Genomic DNA, 27,834 nt, shown 5'->3' with positions numbered 1-27,834 from the left:
TGAAGATAGTACAGGTCTGCCCACAAGCTCACCACAGAGTGGTGAAAGCAGCCCCCTTCCCAGGGCACGATGTGGACCATCCAGCCCTTTCCCATCACAGACCCAAAGCCCAGCTTGCCAAGCGCCAACTGTGGAGTCCGGACTCCCAGGACCGAAAGTACCCCCAAAGACTGATAAGGCCGGAACAATCCTGGCTTTGTTTTAGAAGGATTTATCCTGAGTTTGCAGTTGGCTTTTTATCTGTTGTCTCAATGTGTCTGACCTCTCAGGAGATTCAGGGTCTTGGGGAGAAGGAGGCAGAGGACAGGGAGCCCGAGCAGCCCCTGCTGGGATCTCAGGCAGCCGGAGTTGGGGCGGGGGGTGCGCGCGCCAGGGCGGGCGGGGCGCGGGGCCAGGCGGGCTGCGGGCACCGTCCGAGCCATCTTCCCGCAGCCCCGCCAACCGCTGGTCGCTCTTCCGCGCGGCGGGCGAGGTCACGATGGGCTCAGTGAGCCGGCATGTAGGTAGTGCCCCGGCGGCGGCGGCAGGCGGTCCTGGAATGTGCGAGAGGCGTGATGACAGTGGCAGCCGGCCTCTTTGCGCAACACCTTCGCCATATATACCCGGGCAGGCGCCGCGCTCTACCTGGCCGCCGCCACTCCAGCACCTGCAGAGGGAGCGCGGGTGAGTATCGCCGCTTCCTTCTCTCTCCTGGCTCTTTCAAGAACCCCCATTCACTTCTAAGTGCCTTAATTCCGTTCCCTAGCCCTCCATGCCACCTCCAGGAACTTGACTAGCTTTAGGCTGCAGAAAAGAGAGAGAAAAAAATAAACCTTTCCAAAACTGCCAAATATTTTGTCCTTAATGCTGTTGCTGTTACTACAACTTCTGTTGCTATACTTAGTACTGTCAGGGTTACTAATTGGCTGCAACGGGGGAGGCTAAACTTATAGATGTTTGGAGAGGATGCCCCAGGTGCTAAAAGTAACACCTAGGAATAGACTAGGGGGACTTTTTTTGGCTGGGCCACGGAGTAGCAGATGGGTTAAAGCAGGTGCCTCTGTGCCTCTGAGACCCCTGGCTGCAGTTTCCATTTCTTGACAAGAGGGGATGGGACCCATCTCAGGGTTTTTCCTGACCTGAAAATTCTGGGTTTGTTGTGGCTGCCTTGTGATGTGACTCACCCCCTACCCTCACTGCGACTTCCACACGCTGTAGGGCTTGGTGGCAGAGTGTTTACCTCAGGTGACTAAGAGACACTCCAAGTTTGCAGGTTCCGTTGGAGTAGAAAGCCATCAGCAGTGTCTGGGGGCCAACAGAAGCCACTATTCTCTGTTTTCAGAGCAGGGCGTCCCAGGGGAGGGGTAGGGAGATGACTTACAGGAAAATGTGCACCTGGTGGTTGGGCTGGGGGACAGAGAATCTTCAGGCCAGGAAGAGGGGAGTTCCTGGTCAGGAGTTACTTCAGGTTCCCTGGAGCAGATGACTGCCCCTTGTGACAGGTACCAGGGCAAAGAGAAAATCTCTCGTTTCCCTTGGCGAGGAGATAACTTAATCAAACGTGTTGGTTCCATGGAGGCAGCTTGTGGATTTTATCTTAGATTCCCTCTTCTCCCTGTTGAGGTTCACTGTAGATTTCTGTGCTAGCCAGGGCTGCCCCGGCCCTTGTTTGTCTTTTATTTCCCTTCTTTTCTTCTTGAGCTGCCAGTTTTTTCATCTGTTCTGTGCTGGGTATTCTTAGAAGAGCTATGTCTGTAGGAGAGACCATTGTTTTGGATTAAGACTGAACCATTTGTCCCGTGCCAGCTGATAATGATCTTTGCTCTTTCTCTAACTTTGGAATGGGTGGCAAGAAGGGTACGCTTTGTAAAAGGTTAGGACAAAACAAATGCCTTTCCTCTAAAGACCTTCCCCAAATTCCTCAGCCCCACCTTGAAACAGCCACCATTGGTGTAAGGATGGGCATCTGGGTTATTACTAATAGCACAGCGTGGACGTAAAAATAAGCCAAATTCAATTTAATGAAAAAAAAAAACAGCCTCAGGATCAGAGTGATTTGGAATAAACTGGATTTTAATGCCATTTTCAGCCGTCTTCCACACTGTCCTCACCCACATCCCACTTCCACTCTGGGGACAGAATGAGGGTGTCAGTGGAAAGCAATCTGAACATCTCTGTGGATAAAAAAATGCAACAGTGCAAAAAGAGGGCAGCAAAAAGATCGCAGTTTGTCTAAGATGTTTACTATTTCCAAATTTCCTTCCTGCAATGCCCTCCAATACAATGCCCAGTAATTGATTTAGTTCACATTCATTACAGGATTTCTTTTAAAATATCACAAATACAAATTGAAAGTGTATAGTGAGGATGTGATACGGTAATAGAGCCCAAGTTTAAAGTGGTAGTCTAAATTTCTTTTTAAAATTTGATTTGTGCATTTTATCAAAAATCTAAACAATGGCTGGGCAGGAATATAATCCAAGGACTTTGGGAGTCTTGAGGCAGGAGGATCACCTGTAGGCCAGGAGTTCAAGAACAACCTGGGCAACATAGCAAGACCCTATATCTATCAAAAACAAACCAAAAAAAGGAGTCTATCTATCAATGAGTCCCAGGCCAACTGCATCCTGGTCTCTTTTGTTTGTAACACACCTCCTCCCTCCCATCATTACCACCACCTTGTCCTTGGGGATTATTTTTCCTTGTGATGGCTAAAGAATGCTAAAGAAAAGTAGCTATCACCCTTTTGGGATGGCCGGGGCTGGGGCATATGGGGCCGGCCGACACCCTCCTCCTTTGAGCCACAGGTGCGTCCCTCTTCTTTCTTTTTTTTTGTTGTAGAGACAGAGTCTCACTTTATCACCCTCGGTAGAGTGCAGTGGGATCACACAGCTCACAGCAACCTCCAACTCCTGGGCTTAGGTGATTCTCTTGCCTCAGCCTCCCTAGTAACTGGGACTACAGGTGCCCACCACAATTCCCAGTTATTTTTTTATTGCAATTTGGCCGGGGTCGGGTTTGAACCCGCCACCCTCGGTATATGGGACCGGCGCCCTACCTACTAAGCCACAGGTGCCACCCTTTGGTTCTTCTTTCAAAGAACAAGAAAATTTCTTGGGCATACTGAACATTGGATTGCCTGAGTTTGAATTGTCTCTGAAGGAATAGTGTCATGAGATATTAAGCAATTAATTTCTTGGTGCTTCAGTTTCTCCCTTTCTAGAATAACAATAATGTTGTTAGCAAAGGGTAAATACTTTACATACACATGTTTAAATGAATACATAAAGTGCTTACAAGATTAAATGAGTTAAAATATGTGTGCAAGACTTACCACAGTGCCTGGCACAAAGCTCTTAAACATCTGGTGACCGTCCCCGAGTGCTAGGGATACAGTAGTCATTATCCCTGTGCTCGCAGAGGCCACCACCTGGCAGGACAGTATGTGTGTGTCCTGGTCCTGTGCCCACCTCTTCAGGTGGCCTCGGGCAGCTGCTTCTCTGAGCAGGTCTGGGTTGGAGAAGCCCAAACAATGCAAACACAGGGGTGGGGTGACTGCCAGGTGCCCTACATCTCCCTGTTTTCCAAGTCCAAGACCAGCCAAGAAGTTTCCTCTCCTTGGCCTTCAAGGAAGAATAAGAACTTTTGTCAGTGAGTGCCCATGTGGTGCAGGAAATGGGATCAAGAGGGATAGGTGCACAGGCAGCTCCGTTGCAGAGGCCAGGTGGGGAGCAAGGGAGCAGGTGTGGGGTCACCCAGAACCTGGGGGCCTGGTCTTCCTGCAAGTTAGGACAAACTTGCCAAATGGATGACTATTCCCTTCTCTGCAGCTTCCGGCAGGAAGTAAGAATATGCTGGGGTGTACCCTGGTGGGAAGGCAGGGAGAGGACCACAGCTGCCCAGGGTGATAGGGGCGGGAGAAAGTCTTTGCAGGGACACAAGGGCTGCAGAGACCCCTTTGCTGCCCAAGCCTTATCCCTTAGGAAACAGGTTCAGGGTCTACTTTGTCCCTGGAAAGAGTGACCTCGGATTCATGCTACATCCTCTGCCTGCCACATTCTGTGTCACCTCCCTGCACAGCTGAGACTCCTAAGAGGGCTTGGGATAGGCAGAATCCAGGTCCTTGGAATGCTGGAAGCCTTCGTGGAAACCCAGCAGCCTGTCATTACAGCCTTCTTGGCTGGCATTTCCAGCTGTCTGAATGACTAGGCAGAAGTGACCCTTCAGTCGTGCCAACCCCACTGGCTCCCCCGGAAACACCCAGAGCCCTCATCAAGCCCAGAGGCCACTTGGTGCCCTGTTGCTTTGGTGGAGGTTAGAGGAGTCTTTCTTCCTTTGCCGCTGGATGTGAGGTCTATAGAAGGGCTTCTGGCTTTGGAACCAGCAAGTCTTGGTTTCAAATCCTGATACCACTCCCAGTAGCTATGGGACTCCAGGCCAGTTTCTTAATTTCTCTGTGCCTCAGTTTATTTTCCAGCACACTGGGAGGAAAAACTCCTTCCTCGTTATAAGATTTAATGAGGTCACAACCACAAAGCTCTCTCCCCTATCACAAAACAAATCACAAAACAAACATTAACACCTTTTCTGACACAAGCTTTGGATTCCTTTGTGGAACAAGGATTTACCGAGGGTCTGCTACTATGCTGAGCACTGGACACATAGAGCTTTAGGGGCAAAGTGGAGTTCAGGCTGAGCATGGTCGTGATGTGAGGCATCTCGGAGTTCTGAGTGTTTACTCTGCCAGGGCTGTGCTCGGGTCTCACCTATACTTATCCATCTATTAGTCCCTGCAACAGCATTGTCCCCATTTTGACCTGATGACACTGAGGCTCAGAGAGACTCAGACCTCTGAAGAGTCAACTCTTGCGCAGCATGTGGGGCTCTCTTGGCGCTGTGTGTCAGCAGAGTTGCCAGCTCCAGGGGCCTGGAGGGGTCCCCAGATGCTTGCCTAGTCCCAGGGCAGATTGGGACATTTGCTGCAGGTACTACCTTTACTCCAGGGCTCCGGAGCTGTAGCAGCAGTGTCTCCCCAGATGGACTCTCTCTGTGTCACCCCACAGAAGGATCTGGAGCTTCGCTGCCCAGGAGGCTGGCTGGCTGGAGACTGAGCCCGAGCTTTGGAGTCTGGTGGCTGGGTGGCAGCCAGGGTGTCCTACTTTCCCCACTTCCTAGGTCCCCAGAGCTGTGGGGGTGGAGAGGGTCAGGAAGGGAGTGGCTGGCAATTGCAGAGAGCTTGGGCTGGGTCAGACAGTTCTCAGGTCCCCTGGCTGCCAGCCTAAGAGGGGGAGGGCCTAGTGTGTGCTTCTGAAGGCTCCTTTCCTTATCAGCTATTATCAAGCTCAGTGAACACCAAGGTGACGGGAGAGATGACAGATGACCAGCATTGAAGGTCTGCGTGAGGGGAAATGGTTGATTGCTTCATCAGGGAAGTGTTTATAAAGAGGAAACTTGGACTCAGAACAGGGAAAAGAAAGACTTCCAAGAAGGAGAAATAGAGACAGTCAGAAGAAATCTGCCTTGCTTTTTGGTGGCCCTAATGGGAATGAGGATCAGGAGGTGAACGGAGCCAGTGCATTCCCGAGGCAGAGTGTAGATTCAAGATGTTACGGCGGGTGGGGTCCTGGGCTGTTGTGTCTTGTTCCCACTTGTACATTTCAGTGCAAACGAGTGTCCATCCGTCACTTGTAATATTATTAGAAACTACTTGGGTGGTGGACCATGGAGGTGTCTGTTTCACTAGACACTTTTGGTTTCAACCCTTGAAAGAAAATTATGAGTCATAGAAATCCAGAGAAATATAATATCAAAGAAAACATAATTTAAATACTAGGCAAGGAAGTATGCTTCTTACATAGTACTGCTGATAAGAGTTTCCCAAATGGGGTTTGGCAACACCCAGGTGGCAGTTTCTCAACACAGTTGCTCTATCTACCATATCAAGGCCAGCCGGATTTGATGGTGAGGAGGGATGACCACCTGTCAGTGAGATTCAGGCTCAAGTTGATTCCTAGTCACAATCCACATGGGCCGGGTTTGCCTTCAGCAAACCCTTACGTATATTGACATCTCCATTAAAAAAATAAAAACAGGGGCAGTGCCTGTGGTTCAGTGGGTAGGGTGCCGGCCCCATATACCAAGGGTGGCGGGTTCGAACCCAGCCCCGGCCAAACTGCAACAACAACAACAAAAAAAAAATAGCTGGGCGTTGTGGCGGGCGCTGGTAGTCCCAGCTACCAGGGAGGCCGAAAAACAAACAAGCAAACAAACAAACAAAAAAACAGAAAATGCCTACTATGTACAGTCTCTGGGGACTGGAAGAAAAAGCCTAACAGGTGGTTCCTGCCCTCCAAGAACTTGAATTCTAGTTGGGAAGGTAGTATACATACATTCTGACAACTAAGTTCACCAATTCATATTAGATAAGATGCTATATACCGCATTACTAAGTATCACTATGGTCACCTCTGCACTTCCTCCCTTGGGAAGCTATGCACTGGTGCCAGGGCCTAGCCCCCCTTCCAAGCACTTTTTCCTTGATGAGTTGGAGAACTTAATTGTCTGACCTCATAAATGTGCACAAGAGACAAGAAAACAATTCTGTATTTATTTAAGATTATAAGAGAAAGAGAATCAGCAAGACACCACAATAATGTTCACATTTTTCCTTCAAAGTGCCTCCAACAGGAGACATCCAGGTACAGTCATCTGGAGTTCTGTGGGTAACCCTAGCTAGCTCATGGCAAACTCAAAGCAATTATTTTGTGTCCTGTTTTTTTAAAAGATACTCAAATGTCAATTTTATCGATTTTCTACACACACACTTATTTGCTACTACAAAGAAGATACAACACATCAAAACTTCCTTTCATTAGCTGGGCATTGTGGTGGGCCCGTGTAGTCCCAGCTACTAGGGAGTCTGAGGCAAGAGAATCGCTTAAGCCCAGGAGTTGGAGGTTGCTGTGAGCTGTGTGAGGCCATAGCACTCTACAGAGGGCCATAAAGTGAGACTCTGTCTCTACAAAAAAAAAAAAACTTCCTTTCATTGCAATGTTTGAACACCAGAAACTCTAATCAATTATTAAGCTTTAGCCAAACTGCCAAATGTTTCCTTCACATTCTTTTCCCACAAGTTCCTTTGCTGCAAATTCTTTATCCTGCAGACTTCAGGCTTCTAAAACTCATGGGAATACTTGAGACCTATTGGTGATTCTTTGGGTCAAATCAAAAAGTAGAGCTAAAGTATACTGGTCATTCAAATACATGCAAACTACGCTGATCCCTTCATCAGTTACTGGTATTGAAGTAATAAGGAAAAGATACAAGAAAAAACCTTACAGAACTCATTGTAGGTTATCAGAATTATTGGTATGCATCCCATGTCCTTACGTAGCAAGCTTTCTCAACTTGCTGAATAAAAGTACGGGCAAAAACCAAAACTACAAGAAAGTTTTTGGTGAAATTGACACAGTATCATCGTTCCCTATTCTAGCATTTTCAGAAGGATCCCAATCGTGAGACACGCAGTAACCGCAGCGACATTTGAATGGCTTACTGTCATCATTCTGAGCTCCCTTAAGTCCAGTGTCTTTCAATCGTCTTCCAAGCAGAGAAAACTTGTTGATTAAAATATATCTCCGTCTGGCCAGCCTTTCTCTCTGCACAGATAACAGCGTCCGCACTCCTCATCTCCTCCTTCCAAGAGACCAGCCGTCTCTAATATCCTGGAAGATGCTTTTGCTATCCTGTTGCTGAGTTAAACCTTCTGGTAGAGAGGGAGGGAAATCAGTGCCCTGGTTGAGAGAGGGTTACTAAGGTTCTTTATTAATGTTTCTGAGAAGTCATGTGAAGACTCTGAAACATCTTGTGAGTCTTCTTCAGTGACCATTTCTGAAGACTCTGGGGTCAAGGTTGGGTCAAGCGTTTGTGATAGATCCCTTGCAGCCTCCTCTGAGCTGTTAGCTTTTCTGTGAGTCCCTGCAGAAGTGCGAGGAAGCCTCTGCAGCTGAGAACAAACTCGGAAACCCGAACGCCAACAACTGGAGGTGAAGGAGCCCTGTTTTTTTAATTTTTAATTAATTAATTAATTTTTACAGACAGACTCTCACTCTGTGGCCTGGGCTGGAGTGCAGAGTAACCCCAAATCAAAGCTCACTGTAAACCCAAACTCCTTGGATCAGCTTCTTCGGGAGGTAGGACTACAGGTGTACACCCTAACAAAAATTTTTAATTTACATAATTGTTACATTCCATACCATAATATACCCCTGCTTGTTTTAGTATGATAACTGATAATCACACCATTTTACTATGAGATGGGAACTGTTCTAGGAACTTTCATCATGAGAACAATCCTTTGTAGGTATTGTATCCTGATTTTAAATATGGGGAAATGGAGATAAAGGGGCAAAGAAACTAGGCAAAAAGTCACCTGGTAAATGGCAAAGCTGAGACTTGAACCCGGCACCTAGAATTGAAAAGTTGACTCTCTTGGCTAATGAACAGTCATTTCCAGCCCCTGTGGGATATTTAGTGATGTCTGGAGATGTTTTGATTTTCAAAATGAGGGATTTGGGGGGTGCTTTGGTGTCTGCTTAGGAGAGGCCAGAACTTCTGGCCTTAAATGCACAGGACAGTCCCTCACAACAAAGAATTGCCCAGCCCCGAATGTCAAAGTGCTTAGGTTAAGAAGCAGCTTGCCCCATGTACATACCATATCTCAGATGTAAATCATCCAGTCAGATTACTTAATAGGACCTTTTCCCAATTATATGAGTTAAATCAGATCTCCAGGAGGAAAAGGCAGGTTTGTGTCATAGCCGAGGACACTGAGGGTAAGGGCCCTGTCTGTCGCCTGCTGGACAACTTTGAAGGAGTTGCTTCACCTCTCTGGGATCCCGGCTTTCCCATTTCCAGATTGGTATGATCAGAATCCCTTTCTTGCATAAAGATTGAATGGTATAATATATGCCAGCAGCTGGGACTCTGTGGTGCTCATTAAATGGTAGTCGTTATTAGAAATCGATTCAACAATGTCACAGTGTCGCGATGGAGGATGTCCAGGGGAGTCGCGCAGGTAGCACTGCCAGGAACTTGGAGGAGGGCAGGATCAAAGAGGGCTGGAGAGCTCAGGTGCAGGAGGGAGGGACAGAAGGATCTGGCAAAAACCTTGTAAAAGGCAGAGGTGGGACTCGCAGGGAGTGTTCAGGGTCCCAATTTGAGAGAAGTGACCGGAAGAGAGGGGGTGTGATGACCTAGAAAGGCCTGGGAATCAGGTGACATCCACCATTGCTATGTGTTAGGAGTGCCAACCTTTGGGGAGACACTGGGGCTTCGACCAGTCCAACAGGCTGCTGAGTTAGCCAAGGCGGGAGTTGCTGAGGCCTGGGTGAGGGAGGTGGCACCAGGAAGCACAGGCGAGAGAGCCATGAGATGTCCCCAGGTAGAACCGATGGGTCTGGTGCTGCTTGGGCTTGGGGACAGTAAGAAATGAATTTGAGATCTGGAAGGATGATGGCAGGAATCACAAACAGGGGAGTACCCAGTAGGGAAATGACTGGGGTGATCGGGAAAGGATGAGTCAGGCCTCAGTTAGGGTGAACTTGACTTGATGGCTGCTGCAAGTGGCCCATGAACGTGTGAAGACCAGAGGCCTCAAGGTCTGGATGCTGGCCGAGTGCTTCTGTGCTAGTGTCTGAGTGACGAGGTGCTGCCTTGAGACCTGGACCATGGAATCCCCCTGCTTCCTTCCTGGCGTCTATATAGTTAAGTGGGACACTGGCTCCATCCTCCAGGGTGCCTTCCCCACTGGCCTAGTACTGAGACTTTAAGTCAAGACCATCTCAGTTTTGATGCTATTAACAGGCAATTCACTCCTTTCTGCCATTCATTCATTCAAGTGTGTCTGCACCCACCTGGCAGGCTGAGTTTTCGTGTGCTCCAGCTCCTGTAGTCACTGAGAGGCAAGCAGAGACTCAGGGCTCAGAGAAACTCTCACCTTGTGGCTGTGGCCTTGGGCCAAACAGCTTCACCCTTCTGCGGGGCTCAGCTTTATCATTTTCGCTTGAGAAGAACACTAACCCTCAGGGTTGCTGAGTGGTGATATAAATGGATTCATTTAGCAGCTTACCCTTGAAAGCACCTTATGGAAATTAACTCATTCAAGCTTCCTGGTACCCAATGAGGTTGGCACTGTTGTAAACCTCATTTACTTATGGGAAACTGAGGCAAAGAATCATCAAGGTCATGACTGCATTGGGACAGAGCTGGAGCTTGGTCCCTAACCTCTGTGGTCAGTACAGTAACCCAGCATGGCACCTGACTGAAGGTGAGAATTTGGAATTTTGGAAGTGTTAGTTTCTCTACTTAAGGATCCCCATATTAGGAGAATCAGCAGGTTGTTAGCACAGCACACTGGGCCCACCCTGTACTCTGTAAACCTCTATTCCAAATGATGGGGAGCCTTGCTAATTGGCCACATGGCAGCCTTAACCTGGGGTTGGTGTTGGCCCATGTCAGCCCTGGCCTCTGCATCCTTCTCCCCTGCACAGGCCCCTGCTCAGTGTACCCCCAGGGGAGCCCCATCCAGGAGGCCTTGGAATAGCAGCCTTGGCTTCAGGTTTGCCGTCAGCTCTGAGCAGACTGGTGTTTCACTGAGCCCTGTGGTTGACTCAGACCCTGGGACAGGCCCAGCACCTCTTGAAGGCAGGACATTAGCAAGCAGCCTGTCCCTAGGTACCAGAAGGCACGTAGAGGTCACCCAACCCCACAGGAGAAGGCTGGATTCAAGCAGACCTGAGTTCTAGGCCTTACCACTTGGGACCTTGGATAAGATACCTAAACTCTTGTGCCTGAGTTCCTTCATCTGCGTTGGAGGGAACAATAGCACCTCCCTTTATGAGTGGCTGGGAGGCCATGCCTGGGGCAGCCTGAGTCTGCACTGGGCAGGTCCCAGAACTTTACTCAGAAAGCCTATGAGGGCCTGTTGTATGCTGAGCACTTATTAAACTGGAATGGAAAAACCTATTTTGTGATTTCATGGAAACTAGTGACTGAGGGACGATGATCCTCAATCACAGGAGCATGTGCTGTGCCCTGCAGCCATGTGGGGAGAGTCAAGAAAGGCTTCCCTGGGCTCAGCAAGTTGGTAAAAGCCCCTGTCTTGGGGCTCACAGAGTCAGCCATTTCTAGCCTCCAGCTTTGTCAACATGAGCAACAGAAACAATATAGGTGTCCCTGAAATTGCCTTGTGTTTGCAGGTTTGAGGGTTAAGCTGCATCTTTGTTGAAAGAATCATTTAAGATTTTGGAAATTTTAGAAGAATACCACCCACAGTTTCACTGTCCACTCTGAACCCCACGGAACATTTCTGGATCTTGTTGAGATAATGCTGTAAATGGGAAAAAAATGCCTTTTATTTAGTTTATTTAAAGCATTTTACTCTGTTTTTACTTATTATTTATAACCTTGTTAATGTCATTCTGTTATCCTGCCTACATGCAGCAAAGTTTGTATATTTTCTTTAGTTTTTAAATCTCTGAACTGTATAAATGATAGCAGCAAATGTCTTTTTAGTGCATATCACATTCATTTTATCAATACATATTTACTGTACATTGTAAATGTGCCCGGACCCTGAGGATATAGTGACTTTTCGGTAGGGCTTGCATTTCAGTGCACAGGAGTTAGGTTGGTTTAAAAAAAGAGAGAGAAGGAGTCAGACTCCATTCTAGGAGACCTTGGAAGAGGTGATTACAGCGAGTCAGGTGTTTCTGATGTCCTGAGAGCACATGTTCTTAGATACCTAATTCCTAGAAGTGGAATTACTGGGTCACAGGTGTATGATAAATGTAAGGACTTTAGACATTTCAACAACTGTTTTCCAGAGTTTCCAGCAGGGCTCATCTCACAACATCTTCTCCAGCATAGCATGCCACACTTTAATTTTTTGTTTACTTCTTTGATAATTCGTCTCTGTTTTAACTCACATACGGCAGAGTGAGGCCAAGCTCTTATTTTTCAATAAGTATTTTATCCACTGTGTTTGTTTTCTGTGACTTGCCTGTGAATTGCTGGTCCTTTGGACTGCTTTGTCTAATATGCGTCAAAGGACTGCCAGGACTGGACTGTCAGGTGTGTCCAGAGCCACGTAACTGAGAAAGGCTTTATGGAGAAAATGGGTTATGAGGAGGTTTCACTGCAGCCTGGAAAGAATGTGGCTCTGACAAAGGGCCATTAATCCAGGCAGCATGGCGCAGTAATAACTGCTACTATTTATTGGATGCCTGGTTGATGGCAGTCACTTTTCAGACCTTTAAACTCACCATTAATGTCATGTCACCTTTATTCTGGTAATCCTGCAGGGAACAAAGTTTTTTTCCAATTTTTTAGACGCAGAAATTGATCATTTATGCTCAGAGGCAGGAAGGGACTTGTCTATACACACCCACTCAAAAGTAGACCTGCTGGATTTTACTCTGTTTACATATGTATGTGTGTGTTTATATTGAGACAGAGTCTGACTCTGTCACCGAGGTAGAGTGCCCGTGACATCAGCCTAGCTCACAGCAACCTGAGACTCCTGGACTCGAGAGGTCCTCCTGCCTTAGCCTCCTGAATAGCTGGGACTACAGATCCCCACCACAACACCTGGCTAATTTTTCTATAGTTAGTAGAGATGGGGTCTTGCTGTTGCTCAGACTGGTCTTGAACTCCTGAGCTTAAGGGAACCTCCCACCTCGGCCTCCCAGACTGCTAGGATTACAGGTGTAAGCCACCACACCTGGCCAGCACTGCTGGATTTTAAACTTGATCTGATGTGTCATGCATTACACATGAGCCTGGTGGTGGGAAAAGCAGGTAGGATGTGCCTGAGCTCACACGAGGAGGTGCTTACACATCATGTGCCCTGAATGAGGTTGTATAAAGGTTCGCTGTGGGCTCATCTCAGTGGCTTGCTTTAGTGACAGCCTGGGGAGTGGCTGAGAGGGCACCACAGAGGAGTGAGACATGGCGGGTGAGATCCCACACCAGGAGGCATCAGCATGGCACCCTGTCCTTCCTTTCACTCCCTGAGATGCAGCTTTGTGACTGAAGGTTCTCCGTCTTTGGACAGCCGGGGGCACCTCCTTCCCACGCCTGCCCTAAAGCTGCTTTCCCCTCCACAGAACATGGCTCCTTGGCCTGAACTGGAAAATGCCCAGCCCAATCCCAGCGAGTACATGGAAGAGGCCTCGAGTCAGCAGCCCCCCACCACCGACAAAGGCAAGGGCACCCACAAAAGTAAGTGCTGTTCACCCACTCCCAGTCCAGCCTTCTTCAAGGACATTGGGTGTCTCAGATATGATTCTTTATGGCTTTTGTGGCTTGTTTGGACAGATGACAGCAAGGCCCCTGTCGCCAAGATTGAACTTCTGCCATCCTACTCCACGGTGACACTGATAGAGGAGCCCACAGAGGTGGATGACCCCTGGGACCTGCCTGCCCTTCGGGACACTGGGATCAAGTGGTCAGGTACACGTGAGACCAGCCAGGGCATGTGGGAGAGAAACATCACTAGTCATCCTGTAAAGAAATACCAGCTCCTGTCTTTGAGGTTGAGACACAGCAGAACATAGTGATTGGGGAATTTCTTGTTTTTTCTTTCATTGAACAAATGTGCCGGCACTGAGCTGCCTTGCTCCTGATAATTCATTGCATGCTGATGAGGTTCCAGGCGCTGGTGGCAGTGCTGTGGAACCCGTGGGGGACAGACCAGGGCCTGCTCTCAGAGCTTCTCAGAGGGGTGCCCTCACCCAGACGCCGTGCATGGCAGGACAGCGGGGGTGCAACAAGCACCACATTTCTTTCCCGAGTGAATATAGGACACAGGGTCCGTCCATGAAGCAGGCAGTCAGGAGGGGAAAGGCGGCGGGCGGGGGAGAAATGTCTGAAAGTGAGCGGAGAAGACAGCAGTCAAACACACAGCACCCAGGGTGCACGAGGCCCCACGCCCTGCACAGATGGCGGCTGTTACTGCTACCGTGCAACCACATTCTAGAAAATACTCTGTGCTATTCCGAAGGTGCTTTGGAGAGCCATTATCTCTGACCCTGCACTTAGCAGGTGGCCAGTGCTCTTAAGTGCCTCACTCAGTGGCACCGCGGTTCAGCTGAGCCCGGAGCCTCATCTGCCTTTCTGGGTCCCAGACCACACGGAGCCCCTCCCCCACCTGCACACCCCACAGAGACGCTTCACAATGGTTTCCACTAAATGGGCCACCATGGTAACTGGTGTGGCAGCGACGGATGCACTGCATCTCTGAGCCTTGCTAGACGGAAGAGATCACAGCCTCCAGGCTGGGGTGCTGCTGGGGGAGTTCATTGCCAAACCTCAGTGTTTCAGACACTAGAAGCCATCCCGCCTTTCTCTCTGCTTCCCGCACAGAGAGGGACACCAGAGGGAAGATCATCTGTGTCTTCCAAGGCATCGGGAAGTTCCTTCTGCTCCTGGGGTTTCTCTACTTGTTCGTGTGCTCCTTGGATGTCCTCAGCAGCGCGTTCCAGCTGGTTGGAGGTAGGGATGAAGGCGCAGCGGGCCGGGTCAGGGGTCTCAAGATTCATTTTGGTTCAGAGAGTAGCACCACAGGGAACCCTTCCCAGCTGCAGCCCCCAGAGTGGGAGGCTGGAACCCAGCTCACATCATCCCATGAGGCCCAAGTCTCCCATCATATAGGAGAGGAAACGGAGGCCTTGCCTCAGGTGGCTTAGCCAGGGCCAGGGCTGGAGCCTATTTCAAGCCATTTGTCCACACCCTCCAGTCAGGACACTATTTGACAATGAGACTTACCTGAGGGATCCCTGGTGTCCTTGGGCCTGTCCCTGCCATAGGAGGTGCTGGGACAGGAGAGCACCTCTCAGCCCATAGCTGCTATGACATAGCAGGTTCAGAAGTCAAAGCTGAGCCCTTGCTGGGGGGCTGATAGGGTTCCCCAGTCTGGGGATCCTGCATGCCTTGTGGTAGCCCACATGTCTCTGGGGACTGAGTGAGTCTCAGCAGTGAGCATCCTTCAGAGTGAGGTCACCACCTGCATGGTTACCTTTGTCCTCAGCACTCTGAGTCCCTACCGGGTTCAGGCTGTTCCAGGGGTCTTCTCACAGGTGTTCCCTGCCAAGACCTTCCCATTTACAGAGGAGAGGACATGGCTCAGAGATGACTAACTTGTCCTGAGGCACACAGCCTGGGATCAGAATTGTGGGATTCAGTCTCAAGTCCAGGTGGCACAAGGTCCATGGATTCCTACATCCGCTTGGTCCTTCTCTTGAGACCCCATCTTTGGGTCCTAGAATAGTTGGTCAGAGAGAGGGTGTTTATAATGGGGCATGAGGGGAAAACTGACTTTCTGGACACTGCTTGTCCCTTCTCCTGGTCCATGGCAGTGTCAGGAAGGGGCTTTGCTCTCTGATCATTTCAGACACATCAATCTGGTCCTCTGTCTTCTTTATACAGTGGACCAGGGAATGGATGGTCTCAGAGGCACACTTTGGAAAATCACTCTCCCAGCTTTTAATTATGGGGTGGGACTTCGGTTGTTGGTAGATAGAGAAGAAAATTCACTCGTAGAGGTTAAATCTTCTGAACTGGGGATACATCCCAAGGGCAAAGAGATTAGGATATCAATAGGCTCAGTGGCACCCCTGGGCCCAGTGCAGGGTTGAGGCCAGGTTCATGGTGGAAGGGGGCTGGAGAAGGGCTTGTTGACCTGGGGAGTTGTTCAGGGATGGGAGGGCACAGGGTGGAGGGGGAGAGGAGCCAGGGGCTGACAGTGCACAGGAGACAGGAGCTGGAGCCTCCCAACCTGCAGCCAGCTGGCCTCCACGGGGCTCTGTCCACCCAGCTCCCACCTCACCTCCCGGTTATGTGGTCGCCATTTGTTTTTCAGGGAAGATGGCTGGACAGTTCTTCAGCAACAACTCCATTATGTCGAACCCTGTGGCCGGCTTGGTGATCGGGGTGCTGGTGACCGTCCTCGTGCAGAGCTCCAGCACCTCCTCGTCCATCATCGTCAGCATGGTGGCCTCCTCGCGTGAGTCCGGAATTCACTCTGAGCCATACCCCTCGTCTCCCTACTGGTCCCTCTGTGCTGTGTTCCACTTTCGATCCCAGCCACCGTCATGTGTCCATTTCCATGCCTGGATCTGGAAATGGACCTCCATGCTTCAGGGCTCAGATCCGAGTTCTCTAGAACTTTGCTGTCCAGCCAAGGAGCCAGTAGCCACATGCGGCTGTTAAATTTCATGGAACTGCCATTGATTTAAATTTAAAATATAAAATGCAGTTCCTCAGCTGCACACGTGGCTGGCAGCTACTCTACTGTACCGTGTAAACGTGGAACATTCCCGTCACTGCAGGAAGGTGTCCGGGACGGGCCGCTGTCAATATGAAGCATAAAGACATCTAATCACGGTGCACACTGGCTTTGGGACACCTGAGCTTGGGGGAGACGGCACTCAGTCTTGTGCTTGCTGGATTCTTTCTTTACCAAAGTTGGGTAGACCCTCTGAGGGGGATGAGTTGGATTATTTGATTCTTTTTCAGCCCAAACCAACATTATAGCCAAAATTTGACTAGACCTTTTCTAGGTTCTATTCAATACAGGAATTTCATCTTTGAAATTTTTGCTTGCATATCTCAGGCAATATGCTGATTTTGATAGAAAAAGAATTATAATGCCAGAAATGTGCTTAGTAAATAGACAAGTTTCATGTAAATGGCATTACTGTAAAGATGAGACTTTGTGCTGTGTACAGCTGACTCAACTGTACCTGTGAGGTCATCCACCAAAGTCCTTAAACATTGATCGCTTCCTGCTCTCCTTCAAGAAGCCCTTGCCTCTGTGATGGGAGGAGAGAGGAACTGAGGAAGGCATTTAAAGTGAGGTCAATGGAAGGGCTTTAGGGGGTCTGTGGATGTCCTGAAATTGCATTCAGGAATTTTTTTTGCATGCATGCATGTTTCTATGTTGACACACACCAGCGTTTATCAAATTTGAGGTGCTGTCCATGACCCCATAGAGGACAAGCACTTCTGCGTTGGGGATCACCAGCGGGGATGAGTCCAGCCTGTCTTGGCCCATGTGGGAACCTAACCCAGGCTGCCTTCCTAAACCTGCTAATGGCTATTTTCCTCCCTCCAGTGCTGACCGTGCGGGCGGCCATCCCCATCATCATGGGGGCCAACATTGGGACCTCCATCACCAACACCATCGTGGCGCTCATGCAGGCAGGAGACCGGAGCGAGTTCAGGAGGTAGGAGGCTGGTCAGGCCCGTGGTTTGGGAACGTGCTTGTCGGGCTCACTCTCAGAGCTCCTAGAATAGGCCACAGAGGGCACAGGTAGGACTGGATCACACGCTGACCAGGGTGGGGATAATAGTACCGCTCAGCACCGTGCTGTCCTCAGCAGTAAATGCAACCACGTGTGCAGACGGTTAGCAGAGCATCCAGCTCACAGTCAGATCTCAGCCAGTGTAAGTCAGCTCTGGCTAGAAACTCACCTGCTGGGTGGTGGAGTTGAAACAAGGCCACTTGGGGAAGAATTTGTTGTTTCACTTAGTCATAAGTAATTACGGCTTATTAAAACTTCCACTCTTAGCCATTTCAGCTCACGCCATGTTTTTCTTTGTTCTTCACTTACATATCAGTAAAAGGCAAAATGAAGTTGTGGGTGCAACAGTCTGAAAACAGAGCAGACTGAGTATCGGAAACTCTTTCCTTCCTCAAAGGTGAATGTGAAAATTAGGAGTATTGCCTGGCCTCTTCTCTGCCGTGATGGGCATTTTCCAGAATTTATTAAAACATGGGAGAGGTTCCCAGCCTGTCTGTGTGATGTGATTGCCTGTGTGGCTCAGGCAGCCCCCTTAGGTTCCTGGAGCAAGAATCATTCTCTCAAACACTCACAAGGCTCTAACACTTTGTCAAACTACTCAGAAACATTTTTTATCACTTTACACTACTTCAGTGGTGTATGAAAGTGTCTTAAATTATCCTCTTTTGCAAGAATACGAATGCTTTAAAAAGTATTAGTTAACATGGCAAATAAAAATTCAGACTTGTAAATAAGTAAGTAAATTGCAAATGTCTCTTATTACTAGTGAAATTAAGTATTTTCTCCTGTGTGGTTATTAATTTCTATCTGTTCATGGTCCCCATGCTGTTTGGTTGAGGTTTTTTTTTGACAAGGTGGATTTTTTTAAAGAAATCTTTTTCATTGAGGAAAAATCTAGAGGAGAGTTTCTTTTTTTTTTGTGGTTTTTTGGCCGGGGCTGGGTTTGAACCCACCACCTCTGGCATATGGGACCGGCGCCCTACTCCCTGAGCCACAGGCGCCACCCTAGAGGAGAGTTTCTTAAGCTGGAGATAGGATGTAATTGATGAGGGATCTCTGAACCTCCTCAGCCAGCTGCAAAGTGTGGCCTTGTTTCCCATGGAAACTACCAGTGTGTTTCATTAGACTCTCAGGATCTTGAACAAAGATTAAGAATTCACTTGCATGGAGGGTGTTGATGGTTACCTTCCTACGGATCCTCACTGGTCCAAGGGAAGATTCCCTTCAAAACATGACTCAAAGGTGGTCTCTGTTTTGGAGACAGGGTCATGCTCTGCGTCCTTGACTAGAGTGCATTGGTGTCATCATAGCTCACTGTAGCCTCAAACTCTGGAGCTCGAGCAGTCCTCCCGCCTCAACCTCCAGAGTAGCTGAGACTAGAGGCACACAGTAAAATGCCCAGCTAATTGTCATTTGGTAGTGACAGGATCTTTCTATGATGCCCTGGCTGGTATGAAACACTTGGTCCCAAGGCCTCAGCCTCCCAAAGTGCTGGGATTACAGGTGTGAGCCACCGTGACTGGCCCAAAGTAGTCTTGATAGAATTCTTTGAAATGGCAGTTGCTGGCCTAATTTTTCTGGCCATAACCTGCTTGTTCTTCTCGGTTTCCTCATCTGGCCAATGGCAATAGTTATATCAACGACTTTAACAAAAATGAGATGGTACACGTGTGCCATGTAGATGACCCTAGCGGACAGTGGCTGTTGATATAAGTGATGACCTGCCAGCCCACTCACTGACTAATCTGCTGTGTGGTCCCCTCTTGCAGGGCCTTTGCAGGTGCCACCGTGCACGACTTCTTCAACTGGCTCTCAGTGTTCGTGCTCTTGCCCCTGGAGGCTGCCACCCATTACCTGGAGACGCTGACCAACCTGGTAGTGGAGACTTTTCACTTTAAGAATGGAGAAGATGCCCCGGCGCTTCTGAAAGTCATCACAGATCCCTTCACGAAGCTCATTATCCAGGTAACCCGGCCCCTTCACAGAGGGAAAGGCACTAACCACCCACTACTCCATGTTCCACCCCTGGACCTGGCAAAGACAGACAGAGTCTATAGACTCTACTCTGTGGGCAGGGAGGCCGACCTTCAGGGACACTTGACAGACAACTGGCCTTGAATGTTTCCCTGACTCCAGTGACGTGTCTCTTTATTGGGATGGGGGTGCTTCTTATGACTGGACACTTGGGATCACTTTGTTCCCCCTACTGTCCTCAACACCAGTGACTTACTCAAGATGAAGTGTTACCTTACTCCTGCTAAGGGAGGATACTGGCCCTTCCTGCCAGGGGCCATCTCACCCCTCTGCTCCCTGGGGCCTGTCCCATGGTTGAAATGACAGGATTTGGGGACGTGGCCTTGGGGAGGGAGGGCCAGCTGGGTCCTTGTGCTTTCACTCCCACCTGGTTTCCCTGTCATTCATTCATTCAGCAAGTATCTCCTGTCTGTTTCCTACACAGCAGTGCCTGTGCTCACACAATCCTCTCATTCACCCATTCATCATGGACCTGCTAACATCCAGGACCACGCTCCACCATGGGAGAGAGGATCCCACTTTGTGGGGACTCATCTCGCTGCAACCCCTACGTTTCTGTCCCAAATGAATTCTGAAGTCACTGCAATGAGTTCTGAGGTCACTGCTGACCATTGTCTGTCTGTTGCTTTCCACAGCTGGATAAAAAAGTTATCAACCAAATTGCAATGAATGATGAAGCAGCCAAAAACAAGAGTCTGATCAAGATATGGTGCAAAACTTTTACCAACGTGGTGAGTGTCAAAGAGTATCTCTCTGCAGGTAAACCCTTGGGTGTGAACTTTAAGCAAAATCTTGCATTCAAGGTGCCTGAGAAATCAAAACTCATCTAGCAAGTGAGTCCTTGATTGCTAGCTATGCTTAAAGAGAAGGACAGTGCTTTGCAAACCCTGTCACCTCTTATAGTCGTCTGAAATCAATCATGGTCAATCCCAGCGTGCTCTTCAATATTGCCGCTGACGGTGAGCCCTTGGGCCGCGTCTCCTTCGAGCTGTTTGGAGACAAAGTTCCAAAGACAGCAGAAAACGTCCGTGCTCTGAGCACTGGAGAAAAAGTATTTGGTTATAAGGGTTCCTGCTTTCACAGAATTATTCCAGGGTTTATGTACCAGGGTGGTGACTTCACATGCCATAATGGCACTGGTGGCAAGTCTATCTACAGGGAGAAATTTGAAGATGAAAACTTTGTCCTGAAGCATATAGGTCCTGGCATCTTGTCCATGGCAAATGCTGGACCCAACATGAATGGTTCCCAGTTTTTCATCTGCACTACCAAGACTGAGTGGTTGGATGGCAAGCATGTGGTCTTTGGCAAGGTGAAAGTAGGCATGAATATTGTGGAAGCCAGGGAGCGCTTTGGGTCCAAGAATGGCAAGACCAGCAAGAAGATCACCATTACTGACTGTGGACAGCTGTAATAAATTGGACTTAATGTTTCAACCACCAAACCATTCCTTCTGTAGCTCAGGAGAGGACCCCTCTACCCTGTTTGCTCGTAATATCCCTGGTCTCACTACAGTTCTTTGGGTTGCATATTTTCCTTAATCCTCTCCATGTCTAACTGGAATGCAGAGTTAAGTTTATGATTATGAAATAAAAACTAAATAATAATAAAAAAAAAGAGTAGGACAGATGGAGCTCCTTAGCCCTGTTCCACCCTGTGGACACCTTATTCCTGCCATAGCCTTATTTCCATGTCTCCTGGAGAAGCCTTATTCATGGCTGCCTCTCTGTTTCCATTTTTGGAGGGACCCATGGAAATAGCCCATCACAGACTACAAGTGCTGGGAGCAGGAGGCATCTCTCACTTCCCAGACTCTTCCTGAGTATTCTCCCTTAGAAGGTCCATGGCATTCCTGCCTTCCTACATCAGGGAACCAGGCCAGCTTCCTCAGCACCAGGGCAGGAGTCTACCCTTCCTTCTAGGGCGCATATGTCTTTGTGATGTGTGAAGTGCTAAAGGTTAAGACACTAAATGTAAAACTAGGTGTAATTGAAAGGTGAAGCCAATTTTATTTGTCCCCAGTTGTTTTAGGAGCTTTCTAATAAAGATGAGTAACAAGTCCTCCAAAAAAAATATTATGATACAGGCATTGAACATGTCAATGCGTATGGTGTCCCCTGCCCTCTGTGCCAACCAAACCAGTACAGTATTTGTCATTTTGTCATTTTGTCATCCAGACTCAGATGAATGTCACCATCCCCTCACCTGAAAATTGCACCTCCTCTTCACTCTGTTGGATGAACGGTACCCACACTTGGACTATCAAGAACGTGACCCACCAGGAGAACATTGACAAATGTGAGTGGTCTCATCCAATTGGCCACTGGGGCACATAACTTGGGAGGTGGATGGTGTTTCTTTTCTAAGACAGTGAGAGTCACTGATCACCTGCCCTACATCAGGCCATGAGCAACAAGCCTTCACAGCAGTGAAAACTAAGCCTCAGAGACAGAGGAGCCAGGTCCAAGGTCTTATAGGAAAGGAGCAGAACCAGGTCATGAAGCCCACTTCCTCTGGCAACTCCATACCACCTCAGATTCCAGAGTACTCCCTCTGTGTTCCTGGGTATCCCTTTGTCAGAAACTCTGGGGAGATGATAACCACATTCAGAGGAAAGTGTGTGACTCATGCAGAACACACACATCCCCTCAATGAGACCCTATAGTAGAGCAGCTTCATTAAGGACACATGCGGCTACAGCATGGAACAAGGCATTGGGTGTACTTGATGCTCTGATTCTTTTAAAAGCTGTAATTTTGCCTATGGACTCTTTTCCAAACTTGAGTTCCTAAGTTCTTCCGATTACCCCTTATATGTCCTTTTGTATATCTCTGCCTCCCCATCTTTGTTACATTAACTTTGAGCAGTATATCTTAATATTCCAGGTATTCTTTACCCAAGGAATCAAGAGAACTTGTCACCTCCTCTGTTCTAGGTGTAATACATTCATTGATACAACCATGGTGTACTGAAATTATCACTAAAACTTTGAAAAACAAGAGAATTTATTTATTTATTTATTTTTGTAGAGACAGAGTCTCACTTTATTGCCCTTGGTAGAGTGCTGTGGCGTCACACAGTCACACAGCTCACACCAACCTCCAACTCCTGGGCTTAGGCCATTCTCTTGCCTCAGCCTCCGACTAGCTGGGACCACAGGCACCCACCACAATGCCCAGCTATTTTTTTGTTGCTGTTTGGCCGGGGCCAGGTTTGAACCCGCCACCCTCGGTATATGGGGCTGGCACCCTACCCACGGAGCCACAGGCACCGCCTGAAAAACAAGAGGTTTTAAAATAAGCAATACCGCTTACTCTAATTTGCCCATTCTACCCTCTACACCTTGAAAATGTTACAAGGAAAAAATAGCCTGGGGTTTAGAGGGAAACATGTTGAGCTAGAGGTCTAGGTCTGCCTCTGGCTAGGTGTGTGATTTTGAGGACATCACTTTGTTACCAGCCTCATAAGCTCCCACTGGCCAGAACCACATTCTCAGGGGCTACACTTAGTTACAAAAGACAGTGGGAAGGCTCGTCTTTATTTGGGGCTACAGTATGTCGAGTGAGTGACCAGGATTCTATTAGTGGGAGAGAGAAGGATGTTGGGGAGCTGTGGTTCCACAGTCTCCTGACAAGGTTCTCCACGATCTCTTCAGGCCAGCATATCTTTGTGAATTTCAACCTCCCGGATCTTGCTGTGGGCATCATTCTGCTCATAATCTCCCTGCTGGTCCTCTGCGGCTGCCTGATCATGATTGTCAAGCTCCTGGGCTCCGTGCTTAAGGGACAGGTCGCTGTTGTCATCAAGAAGACTCTTAACACTGGTAGGTACACTGCCCCCAATTCTGAGCCTTGAAGGATGGTGTCACCAGGGCCACTGGGAGTGGAGGGTTCGTTAGATTCCCATCTCCCAGGGGCCTCTGCGTGGAGTTTCTCTGCCAGATCTGTTCCGCGGCAGCAGGTCAGGCATCATTCACAGCTGACATCTTTCGTGGAGTCCTGGGCAGGGTCTGGGGAGCAGGCTCAGGCTGCTGCTTCATGTTAACAAGGTCCTGAGAAGCAGCGAGCTCAAGATCCCGAGGGCCCAGGGTCATGCCTTCCTTCCTGGCAGGTTGTCTACATGCCCAGGACTTTCCTGGATCTGTCAGGACCCCTTAAGAGGGTAACAGGTGTCCACCCTCATGCAAACCTCCCTTCACTCTTTGGAAGACAATGTGGTTCTAGATAAATACATCTTGGTGCTGAGGCAGCCACGGATACTCTGGCCCAGAGCAGCCAGGAAAATCTCCCTGCTGGGTTGTTTTGAGGGGTTGTTTTGACCTGAGCATCTTTGGTGTCCTGTGGGGTTTGCAGGGCCTGATCCGGTGCCAGAGGGACAGAGGGCTGGGACAGTACGGTGTTCCCAGCTACCTCATTATCTTAACTCTCCTTATGGTGGAAAGAAGGGGGAAGGTGTGCGGGGCAGGGGAGGCAGTGTGAGGCCTCAGTGCTCTGAGTGCATCCTGGGGAGGAGGTTCCTGCACTGAATCTTGCTTTTGTCTTGGGAACAATCACCCACATCTTGGTTTCACCATCTGAATATGGGATGAAAGACTGCCCTATTCATCCAGTTTGCATGTATGGTGGGGAGGGCTGTTTATAAACTCTCACTTCTAGCCCAGCCCCTGTCCCGGGGTCTTCTGGGGAAGCCTCCCACCACTCATTCCCCAGAGGCATTGATTGAGACACCTCCTTTCCTCTTGTCTCCCAGACTTCCCCTTCCCCTTTGCCTGGGTGACTGGCTACCTGGCCATTGTCGTGGGGGCGGCCATGACCTTCATCGTGCAGAGCAGCTCTGTCTTCACGTCTGCCATGACCCCGCTGATCGGTGAGTTTGTCCTTGGCTTTCTCCTCTGACAGCCGCTGCCATTTCTCTGCCTTCCCAGGGCTGAGGCCTCATGCGGTGTGTTTTTCCTGCAGGTCTTGGTGTGATAAGCATCGAGAGGGCTTATCCGCTCACGCTGGGCTCCAACATTGGCACCACCACCACGGCCATCCTGGCTGCCTTGGCCAGCCCAGGCAGTACATTGCGGAGCTCCCTCCAGGTGAGACATGCTGCTGGGACAGGGGCTCTCTGGGGGTGGGAACCAACATCAATAACCTCCACACCACTTTCTAACTAGAGCAGGCCATCTTCCAAAGGATATGTCCAGAAGATGGGACTCAGGTGGGGAAGAGAAGCCTCAAGGAACAGATTTGAGCAGTTCAGTATACAGAAGATTAGTGAGATGGCTTCTGTACTTTTGTGGACTAGTTCTTTGGAGTCTGCTGTGGACTCTGTACAGCAGGTCTTAGTTTGGACCAGCTACACTCCAAGTGCCTGTGCCGGGCATCGCACCTGGGAAAGTGGCCCAGTGTCTGGCCTCAAGAGCCAGGCTGCTGGGACTCGGATCTGAGCTTTACCAACTCCCACCTGTGCAATTTTGGGAAACCAGCTTAACCACGTGATGCCTGCATTTCTCATAGGTCGAGGGATGATGGTTGTCACTTCATAGGGTGTTTGAGGAGTGAAATAATTCATAGGACATGCCTCGCACACAAGCAGCGTTCTAGACATACATGCTGCTGCTATTATGTTTTAGTAGCTGGAACCATCCTTACCTTTTCACTGCCCTTGAGCTATGAGAACAGTGATCCCTTAAGCTCTTCTTTCTTTCTGCCCCACCCACTCTCAATGGCTCTGCCAAGGCCCTGGGCAGCAGGGGGCCTAGAAGATAGCTGGGCTCTCAACTGTGAACGTGATTCAGCTTAGTCAGCCCCTCCCCTAGATCCCCTCCTGGACACTTAGTAGGTCCTTGGGATATGGGTGCCCTCTGAGCTGAGTCACAGAGACAAGGGGGCCGTAACCCTGCTGCCTGTGCCCACTAGCTGATCCTCCCACCATGCCCCCCAGTCACCGTCCTGCCCTCTTGCCTTGCAGATCGCCCTGTGCCACTTTTTCTTCAACATCTCTGGCATCTTACTGTTTTACCCGATCCCGTTGACTCGCCTGCCCATCCGCCTGGCCAAAGGCCTGGGGAACATCTCCGCCAAGTACCGCTGGTTCGCCGTCTTCTACCTGATCTTCCTCTTCTTTCTCATCCCGCTGTCTGTGTTCGGCCTCTCGCTGGCCGGCTGGCCGGTGCTGGTGGGCGTGGGCGCGCCCATCCTCTTCGTCCTCCTCCTGGTGGTGTGTCTCAAGCTCCTGCAGTCCCGCTGCCCCCGCGTCCTGCCTAAGAAGCTCCAGAACTGGAACTTCCTGCCCCTGTGGATGCACTCGCTGAAGCCCTGGGACAGTGTCATCTCCTCCGTCACCAGTTTGTGCCAGAGGCGCTGCTGCTGCTGCTGCCGAATGTGCTGCCGTGTCTGCTGCCTGATGTGTGGCTGTGGCCGGTGCTGCCGCTGCAGCAAGTGCTGTGAGGACCTGGAGGAGGGGCAGGAGGCACAGGGCATCCCCATCAAGGCCCCCAAGGCTTTTGATGACATAGAAGAGGTCAAGTCCCCAGCCAATGCCCCAGGCTCAAAGGTCACCTCTGGCAGCACCGCCTTGTAGGGGGCCCAGGAGCAGGGGAGGACTTCAGGTCTCACTTGCTCTGCTCCCTCCCCACCTGCACCCTTCTACCTTTAGGAGATCTGGCCCCTGTTAACCAGTGGAGTCACGACAGGTCCTCACTCCCTCCTGCCCATTCTGTAAACCAGCCTGTGGGCCGGTGGTGTCTCAGCCTCTGGCCCCTTGGTTTTCCACTGCCAGGAAGGCATGGACCACACTGAAGGAGACTCAGTGAGCCTGGCTGGAGAGATGATCAGGTCTGCACCTAACCAGGATGCTCAACAGAACCTTTTTCAAACATAAACCTTCCTCTCTGTTAGGAAAAGGCCCCAGAGAGGAGTGTATGGAAAGGAAGGTTCTCAAAGGTGGATGGGCATGTGCATGCCCGCGTGTGCACAGAGCTCGGACATCTCTCTCACCAAAGTGTGCCTTCAGGCTAGAGAGCTGCTCCCAGCCAGCCTTGGCCCAGATCCACCAGGTCGGGGACATCCAGAGGTGTGGGTCTGTCCCATTTCCTAGTGTTCTGCAATGCCCTGTCAGGGTCCCTCACCTGGGCGGGTGCAGCAGCCTTTCACCTGTGTGGTCTTAGTGGAACAGGTCTCCATCCCTCTCTGCCTCCCCCTACTGCTGTGTAGCTCTATTTTTTTGGTCAGACATAGTGGTCAACTTCCTTCAATCTATTCACGCATCCACTGGAATCTCTTTCCAAACATTTTTCCAATTTCCTGTGGAAAAGCTGTGGTTTGCTGCCCCTGTCCATTCCTGTGCCTGTAAATGTACAGAACTTTCTAGGAGCGGAGAGCCTGGTCTGCCCAGGGACCTTGCAGTGCAGTTCTGTGCACATGTCCGTGAGTCAAAGGAGCACGGTCCTTCTCGTCCCAGATGCCTTCTCGAGCCCCTGACCTAGTTACACCTCTACCACTGACCCTCCACCCTCTCACGGGAGCTACAGCCTGGTGGAGGTAAAGGCAGTGGGCTGGGCTCCGTGGCCACGCCCCCAACAACCACGCCCCTCCATGACCACGCCCCGCCCGCTTCCCCTTGTCTTAACAGGTTGGGGCATCTGACTTCACCCACCCCCCTCTCCCCATGTACATACCACTTCCCAAATAGAGCCATTTATATTCTATATTTATAGTCACTCATCTGTACAGCATTTGTCCTAAGTTATATAGTAAATGATCAGGGGATTTGTGCCTATAGTGCCGTCATTTGGAAATAAGTAGGGGTTCTTCTATGGAATGTAAGGAAAGAGCCTCTTTGTATATTTTGTGTTACTGCCTTTTAAACCCGCCTCTATGGCCACGCCCATGCCGAACCCTCTGTAAATAAGTAGTTTAAACCTGGGCAGGGGCTGTGACCATCTTTGCACTCTGATTTTTAAAAACTGAATCCTTGTATTTTCATTGATTGTATTTTTTTACCGGTTATGGGAAGGGACAAATAAAGATAATCAAACCCCAGAAGGAGTGTGTTGCATCCAAATACAGGGAAATAGGGACCTCACTGAGTCTAGTTCCTAAAACAATGTGAGTTCTTTCCTCACTTAATGGCAGGACCCTCCACCAGGGTCAGCTACTTAATTTGTGGAGCCCATGTTTCAAAAGGCAAAGGGAAAGTGAGGGAAAGTGTCTGTGCAGGAGCTAGCACTACAAAGCTTTCGCAGTCTCTCAACTTGTCATGCAGATTTTCTCTGGAAAATCTCTAGGTGAGGTTACTCACTACTTCAAAAAGTTAAAACTTAAATTACCATTATGAATTTTAAAGCTCATCTTAATCGTTTGCAATGCCAGCTTTAAATGAAAATGTAAGAGCTTTACACTTGTAGGTGAAATGATTGAAGTCATGTAATTCTTATTTTGTAGCTCATAAGTGTATTTTTTTCCTACCA

General features: G+C 49.4%; 2 protein-coding genes across 2 annotated transcripts; both read left to right on the top strand.

The window, feature by feature from the left end:
* LOC128576051 (sodium-dependent phosphate transport protein 2B-like) lies at window positions 1-27,400 on the top strand. The gene is made up of 13 exons (XM_053578018.1): window positions 1-663; window positions 13,146-13,260; window positions 13,357-13,491; window positions 14,404-14,532; window positions 15,899-16,042; window positions 17,153-17,264; window positions 19,112-19,307; window positions 20,012-20,107; window positions 21,554-21,674; window positions 23,032-23,199; window positions 24,126-24,242; window positions 24,335-24,459; window positions 25,335-27,400. Exons 2-13 carry the CDS (start codon window positions 13,149-13,151, stop codon window positions 25,944-25,946), a joined length of 2,067 nt encoding a protein of 688 aa, XP_053433993.1. The 5' UTR covers window positions 1-663; window positions 13,146-13,148; the 3' UTR covers window positions 25,947-27,400.
* Window positions 20,197-21,529, top strand: LOC128576053 (peptidyl-prolyl cis-trans isomerase A-like). The gene has a single exon (XM_053578019.1). It carries the CDS (start codon window positions 20,296-20,298, stop codon window positions 20,788-20,790), a length of 495 nt encoding a protein of 164 aa, XP_053433994.1. The 5' UTR covers window positions 20,197-20,295; the 3' UTR covers window positions 20,791-21,529.
* Window positions 27,401-27,834: the final 434 nt, after the last annotated feature.

The sequence above is a fragment of the Nycticebus coucang genome, chromosome 23 (genome assembly GCF_027406575.1).
Source record: "Nycticebus coucang isolate mNycCou1 chromosome 23, mNycCou1.pri, whole genome shotgun sequence".
NCBI classification, from domain to species: domain Eukaryota; kingdom Metazoa; phylum Chordata; class Mammalia; order Primates; family Lorisidae; genus Nycticebus; species Nycticebus coucang.
The sequence above is the reverse complement of the archived record's forward strand: the minus strand, read 5'-3'. Positions and strand labels throughout refer to the sequence as shown.